The following is a 21,976-nucleotide window of genomic DNA, read 5'->3' on the forward strand; positions in this document are numbered from 1 at the left end:
AAGGGGACAGGAATTTAGGGAGCTATATCAGAATTCTACTTAACATAGTTTTGCCTCTGAACCCATATACTCACTCACAAGCAAGATACACCCCCTCCCCTGGTTCCCAGAGTTCTCATTCTATTAAAACATCAGCTCCAAGTCCAAAGGCTCATCTGAATCATCTACATTAGGTATAGATGAGGCTCTTGTGTGTCCCTTATCCCGTGAACCTATAAAACTAAAGAGACTGTTCCAAACATTCCCAGCATGAAATGGTAGGACACACCTGGGATAACTATTGCAGACATTCTGGTCCAGAAGGGAGATGGCAGGATGGAAAGTCAAAAAGGAGTCTCTGTCCATCACTGTCCCACTGTCCATAACAGTTCTGAGATTCATGTGGGCAGATTGGCTTTTTGTTGTTGTTGTTGTTGGGCTTCAAAGCCTGGGAATAATCCTTCAAGGCAGTCAGCTCTGCCCTCTGAGTCTCAGTTCTGCCTTCTGGATCAGTCTTCCTTTTTCTAGGATGGTAGTGTCTATTTGCTGAGTGGTTTCTTGCAACCAACCTTTGTCCTGGCAGGAGAACTGAGGTTGCATCCAAAAGCCTCCTTCCATTTTATATTCTTTCTTTTAGTCCAGCCCGGCAGTGTTTATGCTGAAACCATTTTCTCAGGAACTTTGGGTTTCCTGTGGATTTCACAGGGATTCACTACGTTAGACAGAAGTTACACCTGTGAATTTTTATTTTTTTCTCTTCAAAATAATCCTTTTTCTGTCTTTGCCTCCTCCTGAGATGGCTAAGGGAAAACTCTAAAGCTTACCAGAGACCCCTAAAATCTTGACAGGGTCCTCTCTCTGACTGAATCCTCTGACCTTTTGACCTTTCTGAAATTTTAGCAGAAGGTCATTTTTTGTCTGTTGTAGTTTTGGCAACCATTTCTGGTTTTTGGCATCTTTTGCTATCGGGAAAGGCTAGGTACTTTCAGAGTTATGTAGTCCTGATTGCTTTCTCTTTAACAGGACATTCCTCTATTTCTCTCTCTCTTTTTGCATTTTACTGTAAAGAGCAAGAGTAAACCGGACAGCATATTTAACACTTCTTTTGGAAATCTCCTTCGTATCGTATGTCCAGTTTTGCCACTTGGAAGTTCTGCTTTCCACAATGTCGTAAGATTTCTGCCACTATGTAATAAGGATTCCCCTTCTTCCAGTTTCCAATAACGTGTTCCTTGTTTCTTTCTGAGCCCTCACCAACAATATTCAGGTTGAAGTCCAGTCATCTATTAAAAATCTGTTTGAGGCAAATTAGGCTTTCTCAAAATTCTTCCAGCTTCTGCTCACTACAGTTCCAAAGCTTCTCCTCCGTTTTCAGTCACTGTTTTGTAGTGGAATCCCAGGGTCCCCTGGTAACTCAGATGGTAAAGAATCTGCCTGCAACACAGGAGACCTGGGTAGGGAAGATCCCCTGGAGAAGGGAATGGCTACCCACTCCAGTATTCTTGCCTGGAGAATCCCATGGACAGAAGAGCCTGGTGGGCTACAGTCCATAGGGCTGCAGAGTTGGACACAACTAAGCGACCAACGCTTTCATTCATGGTGGAATCCCACTTTCAGTTGCTACGAATTTAGCTCACATTTATTACCTTGCACTTCTTGTTTGTCAGGATTCTGGGTACACATGATCCTGTTCCCTTTTTCAGGATTTCACCAGACTGAAATCAGAGTGTCAGCTTGGGAATATGGTATCATCTGAGACTCAGTCCCATGACACATTCACTGGTTGGTGGTAGAATTCAGTTTCTTGTGGTCATAGGACCATTCTCTTGCTGGTTGTTGGTTGGAGTATCCCATCAGCTCCGGGAGGCCACTCCCAGCTCCTGGTCCTGTACCTCCCCATAGGCGATTCTCAACATGAAAGGAACGTTGAGGACAATCTCTCAATTCTGCCTACAACATTGATTTGTTTATTAGAGTATGAAAAGCAAATAGGAATTTTTTTTTCATGGACTTTCGTGCCTTATCGTATTTGTTTCCTTTATTGGCTGTTTATCCTGAGGCATTTGAAGTCTACGTTTCTTTTTTCTAAGAATTGTTTATTTATGGTGGCTGTGCTGGGTCTTTGCCATTGCTCAGGCTTTTTGCTAGTGGCAGAGAGCAGGCCTCTCATCGCTGTGGCTTCTCTTGTTGCAGACCACCGGCTCTAGGTGTTCGGGCTTCAGCAGCAGCTCCTGGGCTCAGTGCTTGCGGCTCCTGGGCTCTAGAGCACAGCTCAGTAGTTGTGATGCATGCGCTTAGTTGCTCTTGGCATGTGGGATCTTCCCCCATCAGGGATGGAACCCTCGTCTCCTGCATTGGCAGGCAGATTCTTTACTGCCGAACCACCAGGGAAGCCCCGAAGTCTACATTTCTTGAAGACCACCAACCAGGTATTCTAAAGCAGTCATCATAAGGAAAGTCAGTGGGTGGAGAGGAGAGGTAATGCAGAAAAGCCGAGCTTCAAAACTAAAGTTCTGCCGTTACATTGTTTTCTGTTGGTACATCCCAGTTGGTGAGGGATAATATAACACATGTGAAACTAGAGATTTTCCCCTCAATTTACTTTTCTCCTCAATTTAAATGATCCAGAGAGAGAAAAGAGTTCTGGAATTTTTCTTTTGGTGTTTTGAAGCTGTCCTTTGAAAAACAGGGAATAGGCATATACGATTTCTATCTAGATAAGTAGTTGACTTGAGCCAGAGGCCCAGAAAGGCAATTTAGACTTGGGTTTGTTTTAGTTTCTCTTCTCTCACTGGAAAAGTATAATGGAAAAGTTGACAAATATTAAGCTTTCCTTTAACGTCAATAAAAATGTTCAGATGCATGCTATTTTCTACCTTGAGGCAACGTCCAATTAAAACTTCCCTGACTTTTATCTCTTTTTCTCCTTAAAATCTCAACTCTTTCTTAGTCTTTTTCTAATTACAGTGGACAGTAACATTTTTCTCTACTACTCGATCTGTACATACGCCCTAATGGAAGAGAAATATTCTATTGTTTTTTTTATTTTAATTAGGGAGATTAGCTTTAAGTCTTTAAGAGATCTAGCTGTGCCTTTATTGTTACTACTTTGTGTACATCTGGCTTGGTATTGACCTTTTGTTTTTTGGATTGACAGAAGGTAGAAATAATTTCACATTATTTCAAATGGCCTATAATTTTCATAATTATACTTTCAGGTCTAAATGCTTTAGGAAATTAGAAGTTGAGAGGAAAAACAAGAGCTTGCTATCTTTAATAAAGGTTTTTACAAAATTATTGTGTTATCAAGCCACATATTCTAGCTTGAATAATCTAAGCTACACAGCATCTTAGATATGCTTCGGCTGTTTAAGGAGAGAAAATCTTAGATTTAGCCTAGCCGTGGATTCTTATCTCTTTGTCTAATAGATTTTATTTTAATAGGAGAAATTAACTTTAAGATTCCTTCCCCAGGGGATCTTCCCAACCCAGGGATCGAACCCGGATCTTCTGCATTGCATGCGGATTCTTTACCATCTGAGCCACCAGGGCTTCTTAACTTTTAGAATAGCGGTCCCCAAACATTTTGGCACCAGGGACCTGTTTTATGGAAGACAGTTGTGATGGAGAGGGTGGTAAGGCAAGTGATGGGAAGTGGCAGATGAAGCTTCACTTTCTGGCCTGCCACTCACCTCCTGCTGTGTGACCCGATTCCTAATTTGCCCCGGACCTGTTTTAGAAAAAAAAATTTTTTTTTTTCTTTTTAAAGCATATGTTGCTTGTTGTCGGGGCTTGGTTTCTTCCGGGGAAAAAAATGCAGTTAGCTTCCCAGGACAAAGAAAAGGAATGCTGTCCTGGCTTTGGTCAGGTTTAGCTAGCTTTCTCTTTTTAACAGCTTTATTGAGGCATAACTGACATATAATAGACTATACGTATTGTGTACAGTTTGCTGAGTTTTTGACTTATGTTTGCACCTACCTGTGAACCATCATGAGGGTAGGGAATGTATCCATTATCCCCAAATGTTTTCTCACGCTTGCTTGTAGTCACTCCCACCTGCCTCTTCATGGCGCAATGCCATCCTTAGGCAACTGAGCTATTTGTCATAACTACAGTTGTCACTTTCTATAGTTTTGTACAAATGTAATTATAAAGCACATACTCTCTCTGTTTTTTTTCCTTGATCTAGCTTCCTTTACTCAGTATAATTATTTTGAGATTTATGTTGTGGCATGTATCAATACTAGTTCATTCCTTTTGTGGCTGATTAATATTCCATTGTGAGAATATTCTAAGATCAGTTTATCTGTTCACTTGTTGACAGTTGCTTGTTTCCAGTTTTGGGCTGTTACAGATAAAGCTGTTATGAACATTTGTATATAAGTCTTTTTATTTTTTTAAGAAATTGAATGTTTTATTTAAGATGAATTTGAGGATTATAACCTGGGAAGAGCATCTCAGAAAGTTTTGAGAACTGTTCCCTTTGTGTAGATAAAAGCTTTCATTTCTTTGGGGTAAATACTTAGGAGTGGAATGGCTACATCCTATAGTAAGTAGGCTTCTATTAAACTTTTAATGAAACTGTTAGTTTCCCCAAAGGTACCATTTTACGTTCGGACTAGTTGTGTGTGAGTCCCGGTTTCTCCACATCCTTGGCTACACTGAATATGGTCATTTGTTTTCATTTTAGTCAGTCGGATAGCTATGTGGCAGTATCTCATTGTTTTAATTTCATTTTCCTAATGACTATTGAAGTTGAGCATCATTTTATACTCATTTGCCATCCATGTATTTTCTTTCTTCAGTGAAACACCTGTTCAAGTCTTTCGTGAATTTGATGTAAAAAATTTGAATTGTTTGTTTTCCTATTGTATTGTGATAGTTCATATATATTCTGGGTTATAAATCGTTTATCAATTATGTGATCTGTAAATGTTTCCTTTAATTTGTGGCTTTTCTTTTTATTCTTTGATCAATTATTTTCAAAGAGCAGAAGTTTTAATTTTGATGAAGTCAACATTTTTAACATTTTTTTTTAACTCAACATGTACACGCTGCTGTTTTTATTTTTTATTTATGTATTTTTGGCTGAGCTGGGTCTTCGTTGCTACACAATGACTTTCTCTGGCTGTGGAGAGCAAGAGCTACTCTAGCTGGTGGCGCATGGGCTTCTCACTGGAGTTCTCTTTTCTTGTGCAGCACAGGCTCCAGGCGCATGGCCTTCAGGAGTTGCAGGGTGTGGATTAGGGATTGAACCCCTGTCTCCTGCACTGGCAGGCAGACTCTTCTTATCCACTGTGCTACCAGGGAAGTTCAAACACGTAACCATTTTTTTAAGGGTCATTTTGATGTTGTATCTAAGAAAAATTTGTCTGATTCAGAAACACAATGATTTTTCTGCTAACTTTAAAAAAATACGTACTGTATATAGCAAAGCTTATTGAAAATTATTTTTAAATGAATATTCTCATTAAGTTACAGATTCTAAAACCTAGTTGTTAAGTTTCTAAGGTCAGTTATTTTATTTTACTTGTAGAAAAGATTAGTAGTCACTTTTAGGGGACCTTTTGATTGAGTATATAACCCTATTTTCAAACGTAATTAAAATGCCTCAATTGTTTTAAACTGCATTCATACAGTTAAAAATTGGCTTCTAGAGACTTCCCTGGTGGTCCAGCTTCCACTGCAGAGGGCATGGATTCAATCCCTGAAACATTTATTTAAAATTTTTTGATTTCTAAAAGTATTTCAGTTGTCTGACTGACCACCACTACCCCCGCCCACCCGCTCCTCCCCCCGCCGCTGCAAAATTCTTCCTGAGTACTTAAAGAAGTCTCTAATGAATGGAAACTTGTAAATATGCTAAGATTTAAATTCTTTTCTGTTCCAGTGGTATTTGTGATATTTTATATAAGCCTAAAGCTGAAACTCCAGTACTTTGGCCACCTCATGCGAAGAGTTGACTCATTGGAAAAGACTGATGCTGGGAGGGATTGGGGGCAGGAGGAGAAGGGGCCGACAGAGGATGAGATGGCTGGATGGCATCACTGACTCGATGGACATGAGTCTGAGTGAACTCCGGGAGCTGGTGATGAACAGGGAGGCCTGGCGTGCTGCGATTCATGGGGTCGCAAAGAGTTGGACACGACTGAGCAACTGAACTGAACTCATAATAAGCCTGAAATCATTTTCTCAGTTACATTATTTACATTGGAATCACAAGCAGATCTGTTATTCTGACCTATTTTTCTTAAACATTATAAACAGCTAAAATACCAAATATGTACAAATACTAATATATGGGCTTTCTGCTCTTAAAATTTTATGAAATTCATTGTAAATTTTCATGAATTAAAGATGTTTGTAACTTTGGGGATTGCTTCCTCAACTCACTGTGATTTCTTAATGACCTTAGCTAGTCCTTAGACACAACGATGCGTGTCTCTATGCTCCAAGCTAGTGGCACATCTTTGTTTTATAGTTGGCTTTGTTCTTGAGACAGGTGCTCTTACAGTTGTGTTTCTTTTTTTCTTCCCCCAAACTTTAAACTTTTAATTTTGTATTGGAGTATAGCCAATTAACAATGTTGTGGTAGTTTCAGGTGGACAGCAAAGGGACTCAACCATACATATACATGTATCCGTTCTCCCCCAAACCCTCCTCCCATCCAGGCTGCCACATAACTGTTGAGGAAAGTTCCATGTGCTATAGAATAGGTCTTTGTTGATTATCTGTTTTAAATATAGCAGTGTGTACATGACTTCCCAGAGTCCCTAACTATCTCTCCCTCCAGCAACCATAACTTCGTTTCCTAAGTTTGTGAGTCTCTTTCTGTTTTTAAGTAAGTTCATTTGTATAATTTCTTTTTAGATTCTCCATATAAACGATGTCATATGGTATTTCTCCTTCTCTGTCTGACTTACTTCACTCAGTATGACACTCTCTAGGTCCATCCATGTGGCTGCAAATGGCATTATTCCCTTCTTTTTAATGGTTGAGTAATATTCCACTATATGTATATGTACCATATCTTCTTTATCCATTCCTCTGTTGATGGGCATTTAGGTTGCTTCCATGTCCTGGCTATTGTAAACAGTGCTGCAGTGATCACTGGGGTGCAAGTATCCTTCCAGATTATGTTCTTCTCTGAATGTATGCCCAGGAGTGGAATTGCAGGGTCATACGGTAGCTCTATTTTTAGCTTTTTAAAGAACCTCTATGCTGTTCTCCAGCAATCCACTCCAGTGTTCTTGCCTGGAGAATCCCAGGGATGGGGGAGCCCAGTGGGCTGCCGTCTATGGGGTCGCACAGAGTCAGACACGACTGAAGCTTCTTAGCAGCAGCATGCTGTTCTCCATAGTGGCTGTACTAATTTACATTCTCATCAACAGTGTGGGAGGGGCTCCCTTCTCTCCACACTGCTCCAGCATTTATTACTTGTCAATTTCCCTCATGGCTCAGCTGGTAAAGAATCCGCCTCCAATTTGGGAGACCTAGGTTCAGTCCCTGGGTTGGGAAGATCCCCTGAAGAAGGGAATGGCTACCCACTCCGGTATTCTGGCCTAGAGAATTCCATGGAATGTATAGCCCATGGGGTCACAAAGAGCTGGACATGACTGAGACTTTCACTTTCGTTTCATTCTGATTGTTGTGAGGTGATATCTCATTGTAGTTTTGATTTGCCTTTCTCTAATAACTTGTGATGTGGAACAGCTTTTCATGTGCTACTGGCCATCTGTATATCCTCTTTGGAGAAATGTTTATTCAGATCTTCTGCCCATTTTTTGAGTCATTGTTTGTTTTGGTATTATTGTTTGTGGGTACCCACCTGATGCGTATGGGATTTGATTTTATAATGATTGCACCCCTCCTACCAGTGGGTTCCTGTGTCCTCCTTTTGATGGTTGTTCGACAGCTAGTTGCAATTTTGGTGCTCTCGCAGGAGATGAGCACACATCCTTCTCCTCTGGCGTCTGAGTGGGTTGTTTGTTTGATGCTATTAAGTGTCATAAACTGCTTGTGAATTTCAGAAACAAATCCCTTAATCAGTCACATCATTTGAAAATATTTTCTCCCAATCTGTAGGTTGTCTTTTCATTTTGTTTATTGTTTCTTTTGCTGTACAAAACCTTTTGAGTTTAAATAGGTCCCGTTTGTTCATATTTGCCTTTATTTCCATTATTCTGGGATATGGATTGAAAAAGATGTTACTGTGATTTATGTCATAGAGTGTTATACCCATGCTTTCCTCTAGGAGTTTTATAGTGTCTGGTCTCACAGTTAGGTCTTTAATCCATTTTGAGCTTATTTCTGTGTATGGAGTTAAGAAATGGTCTAATTTCATTTTATTTTACTTGTGGCTATCTACTTTGCCCAGCACAGTTTATTGAAGAGACTGTCTTTCCAACATTGAGTAGTCTTGCTCCTTTGTCATAGATTAATTGACTGTAGGTGCTTGGGCTTACGGAGAAGGTGATGGCACCCCACTCCAGTACTCTTGCCTGGAAAATCTCATGAACGGAGGAGCCTGGTAGGCTGCAGTCCATGGGGTCGCAAAGAGTCAGACACGACTGAGCGTCTTCACTTTCACTTTTCACTTTCATGCATTGGAGAAGGAAATGGCAACCCACTCTAGTGTGCTTGCCTGGAGAATCCCAGGGACGGGGGAGCCTGGTGGGCTGCCGTCTATGGGGTCGCACAGAGTTGGACACGACTGAAGCGACTTAGCAGCAGCAGCAGCTTGGGCTTATTTCTGGATTTTCTATCCAGTTTCATTGATCTATATTTTTATTTTGTTTTTGTGCTAGTACCGTACTGTTTTGATGACTGGCTTTGTAGTACAGTCTGAAGTTAGGGAGCCTGATTCCTCCAGCTCTGTTATTCTTTTTGGAGATTGCTTTGGCTATTCAGTGTCTTTTGTGTCTCCATATAAGTGTTGAGATTTTTTTTGTTCTAGTTCTGTGAAAAATGTCATTGGTAATTTGATAGGGATTGCATTGAATCTGTAGATTGCCTTGGGTAGTATAGTCATTTTGACCGTATTGATTCATTCAATCCATGAACATGGTATATCTCTCCATCTGTTTATGTCTTCTTCAATTTCTTTCATCAGCATCTTATAGTTTTTAGAGTACAAGTCTTTTGTCTTCTTTGGTAAGTTTATTCTTAGGTATTTTACTCTTTTTTAAAAATTTTATTTATTTTTATTTTATTTTACTCTTTTTAATGCAGTGGTAAATAGGATTGCTTCTTGAATTTCTCTTTCTGATCTTTCATTGTTAGTGTATAGAAATGCAACAGATTTCTGTGTATTAACTTTACAAAATTCATTGATGAGTTCTAGTAGTTTTCTGGTAGCATCTTTAGTATCTTCTATGTATAGTATCATGTCATCTGCAGTGGCAATTTAACTTCTTTTCCAATTTGGGTTCTCTTTACTTCTTTTTCTTCTCTGATTCCCTGTAGCTAGGACTTCCAAAACTATGTTGAATAAAACTGGTAAGAGTGGGCATTCTAGTTTTGTTCCTGATCTTAGAGGGAATGCTTTCAGCTTTTCACCATTGGTATGACCTAGTTGTAGGTTTGTCATATATTGCCTTTATTATGTTGAGGTATGTACCCTCTATGTACACTTTCTGTAGAGTTTTTTTTTATCATAAATGGGTGTCACATTTTGTCAAAAGATTTTTCTGCATCTATTGAGATGATCATATGGTTTTTATTCTTCAGTTTGTTGATGTGGTGTATCGTACTGATTGATTTGCAGATGTTGAAGAATCCTTGCATCCCTGGGATGAATCCTGCTTGATCATGGCATATGAGCTTTTTAGTGTATCATTGGATACAAATTGCTAATATTTTGTTGAGGATTTTTGCATCTATGTTCGTCAGTGATGTTGGCCTGTAATTTTCTTCTTTTGTGGTATCTTTCTCTGGTTTTGATATCAGGGTGATGGTGGCCTCATAAAATGAGTTTAGAAGTTTTCCTTCCTCTGCAACTTTCTGAAAGTTTCAGAATAAGTGTTAACTCGTCTCTAAATGTTTGATAGAATTCACCTGTGAAGCCATCAGGTCCTGGACTTTGTTTGTTGGAAGGTTTTTAATCATGATTTCAATTTCAGTGCTTGTGATTGGTCTGTTCATATTTTTTATTTCTTCCTGGTTCAATATGGAGACTGTCCCTTTCTAAGAATTTGTCCATTTCTTCCAGGTTGGCTGTTTTACTGGCATATAGTTGTTCATAGTAGTCTCTTATGATCCTTGGTGTTTCTGTGTAGTCAGTTGTAGCTTCTTTTTCATTGCTAATTTTACTGATTTGGGTCCTCTCCCTTTTTTTCTTGAAGGTTTATCAATTTTATCTTTTCAAAGAACCAGCTTTTAGTTTCATTGGTCTTTGTGCATGTTTTCTTGGTCTCTTATTTCATTTATTTCTGTTCTCATCTTAATGATTTCCTTTCTTCTACTGACTGCCCAAGTTTTGTTTGTTCTTCTTTCTCTAGTTGTTTTAGGTGTGAGGTTAGGTTGTTTACTTGAGATTTTTTTCTTGTTTCTTGAGGTAAGATTGTATTGTTATAAACTTCCCTCTTAGAACTGCTTTTGCTGCATCCCGTAAGTTTTGGACTGTTGAGCTTTTGTTTTCATTTGTCTCTAGGTAATGTACTCTTATAGTTCTGTTTCTTTAGAATCTGTTTAAATGGTCCAAGTTCATTAGTCAATCATCAGACAAGCTGTCATATCACTTGAGTGGATTCAAGTCAATCTGTTTACTGTTTAGTTCTTTTTGGAATCACTTTTATATGTTTCCTATTTGCTGAGTGCCACAAATCCTTCAGAATTAAAATGACATCATTAGGATCTTTGTGTGACTTTATCTGACTCTGTGGGCACAGTATTAAGGTCATGACAATAATACCTATGTTAACCAAAAACATAAAGCTCAACATTTAGAAAACAAAGATCATGGCATCCGGTCCCATCACTTCATGGGAAATAGATAGGGAAACAGTGTCAGACTTTATTTTTTGGGGGCTCTAAAATCACTGCAGATGGTGACTGCACCCATGAAATTAAAAGACACTTACTGGACATCACGCGGCCTTCTCCCGGCGCCGACACAAAGAGCGGCGTGGAGAGGCCGCTCCCGGGGGGAGCCGGCGGCTGCCGCTGCCACCCAGGGCCCCCGGGCCCCGCCGGCCAGGCCCGCCGCCCACGGCCCGTGCCCTTCCTCCTGTGCCGCCGCCGTCGGTCACCGCTGCCCGCGCCCGGCCGCGCCGGCCCCTTCCTATGCAGGCGGCGCGGGCCCTGGGAGGGGCGCCCACAGCCAGCCGCGCAGCATGCACTGGGGGGTTGGCTTTGCCTCGTCCAGGCCGTGCGTGGTGGATCTGAGCTGGAACCAGAGCGTCTCCTTCTTCGGCTGGTGGGCCGGGTCCGAGGAGCCCTTCTCCTTTTATGGGGACATCATCGCTCTCCCTTTGCAGGATTACGGTGGGATCATGGCAGGGCTGGGCTCCGATCCCTGGTGGAAGAAAACCCTTTACTTGACCGGGGGAGCTTTGCTGGCCGCAGCTGCGTATCTGCTCCACGAACTCCTGGTCATTAGGAAACAGCAAGAGATTGACTCCAAAGATGCTATTATTTTGCATCAGTTTGCAAGACCTAACAATGGTGTCCCCAGTTTATCTCCTTTCTGTTTGAAAATGGAAACTTATTTAAGGATGGCTGACTTACCCTATCAGAATTATTTTGGTGGAAAACTCTCTGCTCAAGGGAAAATGCCTTGCATTGAATATAATCATGAAAAAGTTTCCGGGACAGAATTCATAATTGACTTTCTGGAAGAGAAACTTGGAGTGAATTTAAACTAAAACCTTGGTCCTCATGAAAGAGCCATCTCCAGGGCAGTGACTAAGATGGTGGAGGAGCATTTCTACTGGTGACAAGAAGTACATCATGGGGCCCAAGCTCTCCACCCTCGATGCTACTGTCTTTGGACACTTGGCCCAGGCGATGTGGACCTTACCTGGGACGAGACCTGAACGGCTGATTAAAGGTGAGCTGATCAATCTCGCTATGTACTGTCAGAGGATAAGGAGAAAATTCTGGCCTTAGTGGCACCATGATGATGACAACACCGTCTATGAGTCAGAGGAGAGCAGTGACGGCAGCAAAACACATACGCCCCTGCTGGACTTCAGCTTTTACTCAAGGACAGAGACCTTTGAAGACAAGGGAGCAGAGAACAGTTTTTCCAGAACCCCAGACACAGATTTCACTGGACACTCGCTCTTTGACTCTGACGTGGACATGGATGACTACACAGACCATGAACAGTGCAAGTGACGGCCAGCCTCGCTGACCCTCCTGTTGGAGCTGCCACTCCCTGGGGCCAGTCCAGTTTCCCAGGCAGAAATCCATCGAGCTGGGAGGAGATCTTCGTGCTTGGCACAGTTCTCACAAGCTAACTGGAGTAGAGCAGCCTTATTTCTTTTTTGTACAAACAAGACTCAGAACCATTCCTATGGCTCCATTTAAAGCAAAGAGGCAAAAAAATTAAAAAGTCAGCATGGTTCCTGAAATCCATTTTTGTTTTCATTAGAAAACTAACATTGTGTGGTAGAGCAGTGCAAGAGCGGGTTGTCCACAGACTGCTTATACGTTGATCCCCTGCAACCTGAGGGCTCAGGTGTGAGTTGGATCCTTGAACATCCTTCATCCAGTAGGATTCAAAGTCATGAGTGATGTTATCAGAAGGAATGCAGGAGATAAATGTTCTTTGGTGGCCACTTGTATTTTCTGTCTGTATATTGTATGTTGAAATATAAGTCAAATAAAATCCATAGATATTCAAAAAATAAAAATAAAAGACACTTACTGCTTGGAAGAAAAGTTTATGACCAACCTAGATAGACTATTGAAAAGCAGAGATATTACTTTGCCAACAAAGGTCCGTCTAGTCAAGGCTATGTTTTTTCCAGTGGTCATGTATGGATGTGAGATTTGGACTGTGAAGAAAGCTGAGAGCCAAGTTATTGGTGCTTTTGAACTGTGGTGTTGGAGAAGACTCTTGAGAGTCCCTTGGACTGCAAGGATATCCAACCAGTCCATCCTAAAGGAGATCAGTCCTGGGTGTTCATTGGAAGGACTGATGCTGAAGCTGAAACTCCAGTACTTTGGCTACCTCATGCGAAGAACTGACTCATTTGAAAAGAGCCTGATGCTGGGAGGGATTGGGGGCAGGAGGAGAAGGGGACAACAGAGGATGAGATGGCTGGATGGCATCACCTACTCGATGGACGTTGAGTTTGAGTGAACTCCAGGAGTTGGTGATGGACAGGGAGGCCTGGCGTGCTGCGATTCATGGGGCAAATCATCAACATAATGATGATTCTGATTATTTATCAGATAGTAAATTCTGATTATTTATTTGATAGTCTTTCCAACAATGTGGTTCTCATGTAACCTACCACTTTCAAGGAAATAAAAGTGAATTTTATGCTTATGTGTATTGTAAAGCGAGACCTTTTTGATAGTAAAATAATGCCAGTCATTTATCTGCACCCCAAGTTATCTCATAATGTGTCCAAAGGAAACAAAGTAATAAACTCTTTAGAATGTTCATAACTTTTTCCCTCTCAAGATTTTTTTTTTCTCTACTTCCTTTTTGTTGCATCCCTCTTCTACTTCTGCATCTCTTTCATTCCCTTTCTTCTCTTTCCTTTCAGACTTACTGATCTGGAGAGCTATATAGTAAAGGTGAATAAAAATAACAGAGAAATGATAATGATATGTAGTTGCCAGACTTGGTGCTGGTAGACCATTTATAATCGATAGTTATGTGTCATTTGCTTGAATTTTAGAAAACCACTTTAACATTATGTTATTTTGAGACTGGGTGAAGCAGTTTTTTAAAACAGTAAACCTCTTTTCTAGCAAAGTTAATACATTTAAAGTGTCTAATCTCTTGTGTTAGCTAGATGATATTACGTCTAAAGACATATATTCCTTCTATGTTTCGATGGACTAATAAATTCCAACCAGAGATATATACAGATCTTACACTGAAAAGGCAAAATTTTAAAAATTTAAAGAGGATTAATAACATATAAATCAGGCCTGACTGAATCAAGCAATAAAGGTGTAATTTTTGTAGGCAGAAAAAATTCTGTTGTCTGGTAGTTACTTTTAATTTTTCTTATTCTTATTTATGGGAAGATTTTAACAACCAATTTCTTTATACCTAGAATAGTTAAATTCATACAGTCAGAAAGTACATTGGTAGATGCTGGGATTTGGGAGAGGGAGTTAGAAGGGAGAATGAGGAGTTACTGTTTAATGGGGGCAGAGTTCAGTTTAGGAAGGTGAAAAATTAGGAGATGGGTGTTGTCAGAGTTGCACAACAATGTGAATGTACCTGGTGCCCCTGAACTGTATAGTTAAATATGATTAAAATAGTATGTTTTATATTAGAAGACTTTTTACCACAATAAAAAATATTTTTAAAAAACCTATCTCGAAGCTTCCCAGGTGGCTCCATGGTAAGAATCCACCTGCCAGTGCAGGGGACACAGGTTCCATCCCTGGGTGGGGAAGATCCCCTGGAGAAGAGACTGGCACCCCACTCCAGTATTTGTGCCTGGGAAATCCCATGGACAGAGGAGCCTAGCAGGCTACTGTCCATGGGGCACAAAGAGTTAGACCCAACGTTGTGACTAACCAACAAAAACCAGTATCTTAATATTTAATATGGTGTGTGTCGGAGAAGGCAATGGCACCCCACTCCAGCACTCTTGCTTGGAAAATCCCATGGACAGAGGAGCCTGGTAGGCTGCAGTCCCTGGGGTCGCTAGGAGTCGGACATGGCTGAGCAGCTTCACTTTCGCTTTTCACTTTCATGCATTGGAGAAGGAAATGGCAACCCACTCCAGTGTTCTTGCCTGGAGAATCCCAGGGACGGGGGAGCCTAGTGGGCTGCCGTCTCTGGGGTTGCACAGAGTCGGACACGACAGAAGCGACTTAGCAGCAGTAAGCAGCAGCAGCAGCATGGTGTGTGTGAGAATATAGCATTTGCTTTACAATAGGTAATCATAAGCATCTTATTTTGCCCCTTACTTTTCTTTCTTTCTGCCTTCCCTGCTTCTTTCCCTCCCTCCTTCCTGTCTTTCTTTCTCCTTTACCTTCGAGAGGGGAAGTTATTCTTTTGCCTTTATATGAAACTCAAGTTCATGCTTCTCTGTTCATCCTTTGAGAATAATAACTGCAATCACATATGTTGAAAATGTAATATTTCTTTAACTAAAAGCTCGAAGAAAGAAAGTGTTAGTCGCTCAGTCGTGTCCGACTCTTTGCGACCCCATGGTCTGTAGCCTGCCAGGCTCCTCTGTCCATGGGATTCTCCAGGCAAGAGTACTGGAGTGGGGTGCCATGCCCTTCTTCAATAATTAGGGCTTGCCTGATGGTTCCCAGATGGTAAAGCATCTGGCTGCAATGTGGAAGACCCAGGTTTGATCCCTGGGTCAGGAAGATCCCCTGGAGAAACGAAGACCTGGTGCAGCCAAAAGCAAATTTAATTAAGTAATTACTTACAAAGCTGTTAAAAAAATTCTACCTGGAGTACCGCCTGAGGTTCCCAGAGTACTGACCAGAAGGTAGAGGAAATGAGGAAGCATTAGAAAAGGAAGTATGAGGGGAGAGGGAGTAGAGGAAGAGGAAGAAGAATTGGGTATTGGCTAGAAGGAAAATCTTCCTCTCGTTTTCCGGTTTTCTCTAGTTTATGTCCAGCAGGGGCTGCTCTCCAGTTCCTGCTCATAGCAGTGGCTTCTCTTGTGGAGCACAGACTCTGGGTGTGTGGACGTCAGTAGTTGCGGCACATGGGCTCCGTAGTTGCAGGTTGCGGGCTCCCGGGCTCAGTTGCTCCACAGCATGTGGAATCTTCCTGGACCAGGGATCAAACCCGTGTCCCCTGCATTGGCAGGCGGATTCTTTACCACTGAGCCACCAGGGAAAGTCCATTTTTTTAAAATAGCTTTATTGAGATATAATTGACACACCATAGAATTCACCTTTTTAAAATATACCTTCAGAGTTCTGCAACCATTGCCACAATCCAAAGTTGGGGACATTTTCATCATCTGGATAAGATCTCATTAACTCCGAGCTATGTGTTCTGCTCCTCGCCCCTCTTCTCTCCCACTCAGCTAATATCCGAGTTAATAGAGCTTGCCTCCTCCGCCAGCTGTCTTGTGTGCCCTGTCCTCCCTCTCACTGCTGTCTTAGCCTAAGCCTTCAGATTCCTGAAGTATCAAGCTCAAGTCTATGGTGTCCTCCCTACCTCCGGAGAACACATACCAAACATCCAAAGGCTCCTTCCCACCGCCTCCCACTGGAAGAGGCATGAGAATCAGTACAGCTGTCTTCAAAGAAGTTCTCTTTATGCAATTTTCTCCCTACTGTTTATACCCTGTGTGTAGGTTTTAGAGCTATCTAACTGGTTCTCATTCATATTGCTTTGGAACTTTGCTACAGACTAGTCTTTCTCACAAGTCACGTTGGTATCTGATGGCTAATAGTATCTTCTGTTGACATTTCCAATTTAATATAGTGTTTTATGTAGAAGATTATTCAGATACCTTTTAGAAAGGAATGAAGCTTCTATTTTTTTTAATTCAATAACTGTGCCATTACTGTGCTATTATATAATAAAGTACATGAGAAACTTCAAGAGTTGGAGGGTAGGGGATCTGAATAAATGATCCTTTCTTGTTCAAGCTGGATAAAAGCCCTGTGACTTTTTCAAAGCATTATCTTACATTTTCCCTCTAACCACCACATTGCTCATTTAAGTAGACGCCCCTCAAGGCAGACTCTAAGAATTAAATGCTATAATAAACAAGTGAAAAGGAAAGTAATGGGACAAAGCTGGCCTCCTGTATAGAACTATAGTTGATGTTTTTCCATCTGGGTTAAAGTATCATAAATGTAAATTAAAAGAAAATATTAGGTTTTCTTGATAGCTGAGTAAGCAAAGTCAACTTTTATCAGAAAAAGATGTTTATTTTTAAAACATCTCTTAAAGTTTAATGAAGGATATAACTACAGAAAATAAGTATTTAACATTTTCTACTCCTTCTAGTTTCTTTTCCAAACCCACTGCTTCTGCCTATCAATAGATATACATTATTCTTAATTTAGTTTGGTTAGTGTAGGAATCTCAGTGATCATTACAAAGAGCAATTTTCTTTTCAAGGAAGGTTAATTTAGGAAAACGTATAAAGGAAGATTTTGACTAGCTGCATTTCCCTCTTCCAAAGTGAAAAAAAGGATTATTGAGCCCCGTGGAAAATCTTGCTTCATCAATATATTGCCTACACATTGAATGCTTTAAAAAAAAATGGAAAATGTCACAACAGAGGCACCTTTCTGATTTTCTGTTAATTCAGCTTCTGTAGTGTTTTGGATTACAAAGCATGATTACGAGCATAGCTTCTTTCCTTGCTACAGTCACCTCAAAATGGCATTATTGTTACTGTTTTGTTATTACTCCCATGTCACATATGGAAAACTGAATTTAGGTGTAAAATGACTTTGCCAGGGGCAAATGGTAAGTTGGCAGCAAAAGCTGAGTCTAGAAATATTTAAGTTTATTTAGTGCAAAATTATAGTATATTTTTAGAAATATAGAACTCAGTGAATGGGGAAAAATGTGTCCGTCTTATTTCTAACTTTTTCCACCATGATCATTGGGTCTCCTTTCTATTCTTTTTACCTGGGATGAATAGAATGAAACCTGAACTCCATCTGGTTGCTTTGATTTAATCGTGTGTACTTTTGGTGTCTCTGGTACTTTGAGTCTCTCTTCTCCCATTAAGTAGTCACCACTGTCACCAAATCAGGCTTGGTCTGCTTGCCACATGACAGGCTCATAAATCAGGAGAGGAGAAATAGCAACTTTATTCGGGAAGCCAAGTGTCTAAAAAGATGGCAAACTGGTGTCCTCCAGTACCATCTTATCAGGGTCTGGTTGCCAGTTTCTTTTATAAGAGAGGGGGAGGAGGTGAGAAAGTAAAATTAGAAAGCCATAATTCTTGCAAAATATCTCCTGGGTTGGCCAGCATCAGAGAGGAGATGTGTTCATTTCTTTTCTGCAGCCTTTCACAGGTGGGCAGGGTCAGAATGTCTTCCTGTGGACTGAACAAAGGCACTTTAGTTTAACATTCAGTCAGAGGGGCAGGGGTCCTCGAGGCAGGCCATTGTGTATGCTTTTAGCTATAGACAGCATCCTTCTAGTGATTATAGTAACAAACATAACAAAAAGCAAAGGTTAAAGTTAAAGAAACAGATCCAACATGGAGTCAGATTTTGTTCTTCCCTGTTACACCACTATGGCCATTCTCCAGGTCTGTCTCTGAAGTTGACCGTATTGGGCTCGGGCATATGGTGGTTTTGAGAGGTCTTTTCCTCTAAGTCCTTTCTGTCTTCTACTTGAAGCTGTAGGACTATGTAGTATAGATATTGAAGGCCATATTGAAAACTTAGATGGACAGGGACTTCATAGACTCATTACCGATGCAGAACTTTCACTGCTGCAAATGCAGTAAAGTGGCTGATGTGTAGACCATCTGTTACCTTTGTTTCATAGGTAATATGCACGTGTCACTAGCTGAGGCCCTGGAAGTTCGGGGTGGGCCACTGCAGGAGGAAGAAATATGGGCTGTATTAAATCAAAGTGCCGAAAGCCTCCAAGAACTATTCAGAAAAGGTAAGTGTGTGTGTGTGTGTGTGTGTGTGTGTGTGTGTGTATGTGTGTGTGTGTGTGTGGTGGGAGAGGTGGATGGGGTGGTTGGGGAGGGTCGCAGAAAAGCAGCTACTGTGGCAGACGGTAGAAAGCAGTGCTTTCTTTTATCTCTCTTAGGACTGAAAAAGCTCAGATCTTCTCTGCTTTCACTGGAACATCTTATGTATGCTAAGCACTGAAAATATCATAGTGTTTAAAACTGAAAATCTTGCCTATCTCTCTAGAACTTACAATCCAGTGTGGGAAATACCTGTTAATAAAATACTTCTATAAGCAAACGTAAAAAATGCAATCATGACAAGGACTACCAGGGAGGAAAATTAGTTGACTCTGAGAGCCCATAGTAGGAGGTTTTGACCTGGTGAAGAGGAAGCAAAAGAAGACTTCCCTGTATAAGTCACCCCTGAGCTTAGACCTGAAAAAAGAAAAGTTAACCAGGTAAGAGGGAGGAAAAATATTCCTGGCAGAAAGAATTATATGTGCATCCCCAGAATAATGAAAATTGAATAACTAGTGTGATGCTGCCTGATGAGGTGGTTACCTGGTGCAAAGGGTTGTGTGACAGTTTGAAACTAGAAGATTTACAGAGTGAGTCACCCTTTATTTGTTCAAAACCATTTGATATTGTGCTGAAAAGCTCCACACAAAGATGGTGTTTGCCATTCACACCTTATGTCCAACTCTAATTTAGAATAGTAGATAAAGAAACCAAACTTCATCTAAAGAAAGAATTCAACTTTAAAATGGATTTTAATTAATTAATCTGAAGTCGAATGGTTCTACGAAGACCTACAAGACCTTTTAGAATTAACACCAAAAAATAGATGTTCTTTTCATTACGTGGGACTGGAATACAAAAGTAGGAAGTCAAGAGATACCTGGAGTAACAGGCAACTTTAGCCTTGGATATAAAATGAAGTGGGGCAAAGGCTAACAGAATTTTGCCAGGAGAACACACTGGTCATAGTAAACACCCTCTTCCAATAGCACAAGTGACGACTCTACACATGGACATCACCAGATGGTCAATACCAAAATCAGATTGATTATATTCTTTGCAGCTTAAGATGGAAAAACTCTATACAGTCAGCAGAAACAAGCCTGGGAACTGACTGTGGCTCAGATCATGAACTCCTTATTGCAAAATTCAGACTTAAATTGAAGGAAACAGGGAAAACCACTAGGCCATTCACGTATGACCTAAATGAAATCCCTTACATTATACAGTGGAAGTGACAAATAAATTTGAGAGATTAGATCTGATAGAGTGCCTGAAGAACTATGGATGGAGGTTCATAACACTGTACAGGAGATGGTGATCAAAACCATACCCAAGAAAAGGAAATGCAGAAAGGCAAAATGGTTGTCTGAGTAAGCCTTACAAACAGCTGAGAAAAGAAGAAAAGCAAAAGATAGAGAAAGAAAGTAAAGATTTACCCATCTGAGTGCAGAGTTCCAAAGAACAGCAAGGAGAGATAAGAAAGCCTTCCTAAGTGATCAGTGCAAAGAAATAGAGGAAAACAATAGAATGGGAAAGACTAGAGATCTCTTTGAGAAAATTAGAGATACGAACCAGTACTCTTGCCTGGAAAATCCCATGGATGGAGGAGCCTGGTGGGCTGCAGTCCATGGGGTCGCTAAGTCAGACATGACTGAGCGACTTCACTTTCACCTTTCGCTTTCAGGCATTGGAGAAGGAAATGGAAACCCACTCCCGAGTTCTTGCCTGGAGAATCCCAGGGACGGGGGAGCCTGGTGGGCTGCCATCTATGGGGTCGCGCAGAGTTGAACACGACTGAAGTGACTTAGCAATAGCAAAAAAAGGGAACATTTCATGCAAGGATGGGAACAATAAAGGACAGAAATGGTATGGACCTAACAGAAATAGAAGATATTAAGAAGAGAACACACAGAACTATATGAAAAAGATCTCAATGAGCCAGATAACCAATATGGTGTGATTACTCACCTGGAACTAGACATCCTGGAATGCAAAGTCAAGTAGGCCTTAGGAAGCATCACTGCGAACAAAGCTAGTGGAGATGATGGAATTCCAGCTAAGCTCTTTCAAATCCTAAAAGATAATGCTGTGAAAGTGCTGCACTCAATATGCCAGCAAATTTGGCAAACTCAGCAGTGGCCACAGGACTGGAAAAAGTCAGCTTTCATTCCAGTCCCAAAGAAAGGCAATGCCAAAGAATGTTCAGACTACTGCATAGTTTCACTCATCTCACAGGCTAGCAAAGTAATGCTCAAAATTCTCCAAGCTAGGCTTCAGCAGTGCATGAACTGAGAACTTCCAGATGTTCAGGCTGGATTTAGAAAAGGCAAAGGAACCAGACATCAAGTTGCCAACATCCATTGGATCATAGAAAAAGCAAGTGCATTCCAAAAAAACACCTACTTCTGCTTCATTGACTATGCCATACCCTTTTTTGTGGACCACAACAAACTGTGGAAAATTCTTAAAGAGATGGGACTACCAGACCACTTTACCTGCGTCCTGAGAAATCTGTATGCAGGTCAAGAAGCAACAGTTAGAACTGGACACAGAACAACAAACTAGTTGCAAATTGAGAAAGAAGTATGTCAATGCTATATGTTGTCACCTTGCTTATTTAACTTACATGCAGAGTACATCATGTGAAATGCCAGGCTGGATGAAGCATAAGCTGGAATCAAGATTGCTGGGAGAAATATCAATAATCTCAGATATGCAGATAGCACCACACTTATGGCAGAAAGCGAAGAAGAACTAAAGAGCCTCTTGATGAAAGTGAAAGAGAAGAGTGAAAAAGCTGGCTTAAAGCTCCACATTCAGAAAATGAAGATCATGGCATCTGGTCCCATCACTTCATGGCAAATAGGTGGGGAAACAATGAAAACAACAAAAGGACTTTTTTTCTTGGGCTCTAAAATCACTGCAGATAATGACTGCAGCCATGAAATTAAAAGACACTTGCTCCTTGAAAGAAAAGTTATGACTAACCTAGACAGCATATTAAAAAGAAGAGATATTACTTTGCCAACAAAGGTATATATAGTAAAGCTATGGTTTTTCCAGTAGTCATGTATGGATGTGAGTATTGGGCCATAAGGAAGGTTGAGTGCCAAAGAATTGATGCTTTTGAACTGTGGTGTTGCAGAAGACTCTTGAGAGTCCCTTGGACTACAAGGAGATCCAACCAATCAATCCTAAAGGAAATC

General features: G+C 40.8%; 1 protein-coding gene and 1 pseudogene across 21 annotated transcripts in view; both read left to right on the forward strand.

Annotated features, from left to right (window-relative positions):
* The window catches only part of PTPN13 (protein tyrosine phosphatase non-receptor type 13), a 226,989-nt gene that overhangs the window by 34,557 nt on the left and 170,456 nt on the right, over positions 1-21,976 (forward strand). For 20 of the 21 annotated variants that reach the window (XM_012180310.4, XM_012180312.4, XM_042251610.2 and 17 more), the window contains exon 2: positions 18,614-18,733. In XM_012180310.4, the coding sequence (XP_012035700.2) occupies positions 18,619-18,733 (115 nt within the window). In that variant the 5' untranslated portion in view covers positions 18,614-18,618. Of the gene's footprint in view, positions 1-18,588; positions 18,734-21,976 lie in introns of all 21 variants that reach the window. The other variant, XM_042251611.2, reaches the window with a different exon arrangement.
* Positions 11,283-12,422, forward strand: LOC101111456 (failed axon connections homolog; annotated as a pseudogene).

Source organism: Ovis aries, chromosome 6, assembly GCF_016772045.2.
Source record: "Ovis aries strain OAR_USU_Benz2616 breed Rambouillet chromosome 6, ARS-UI_Ramb_v3.0, whole genome shotgun sequence".
Classification (NCBI taxonomy): Eukaryota; Metazoa; Chordata; class Mammalia; order Artiodactyla; family Bovidae; genus Ovis; species Ovis aries.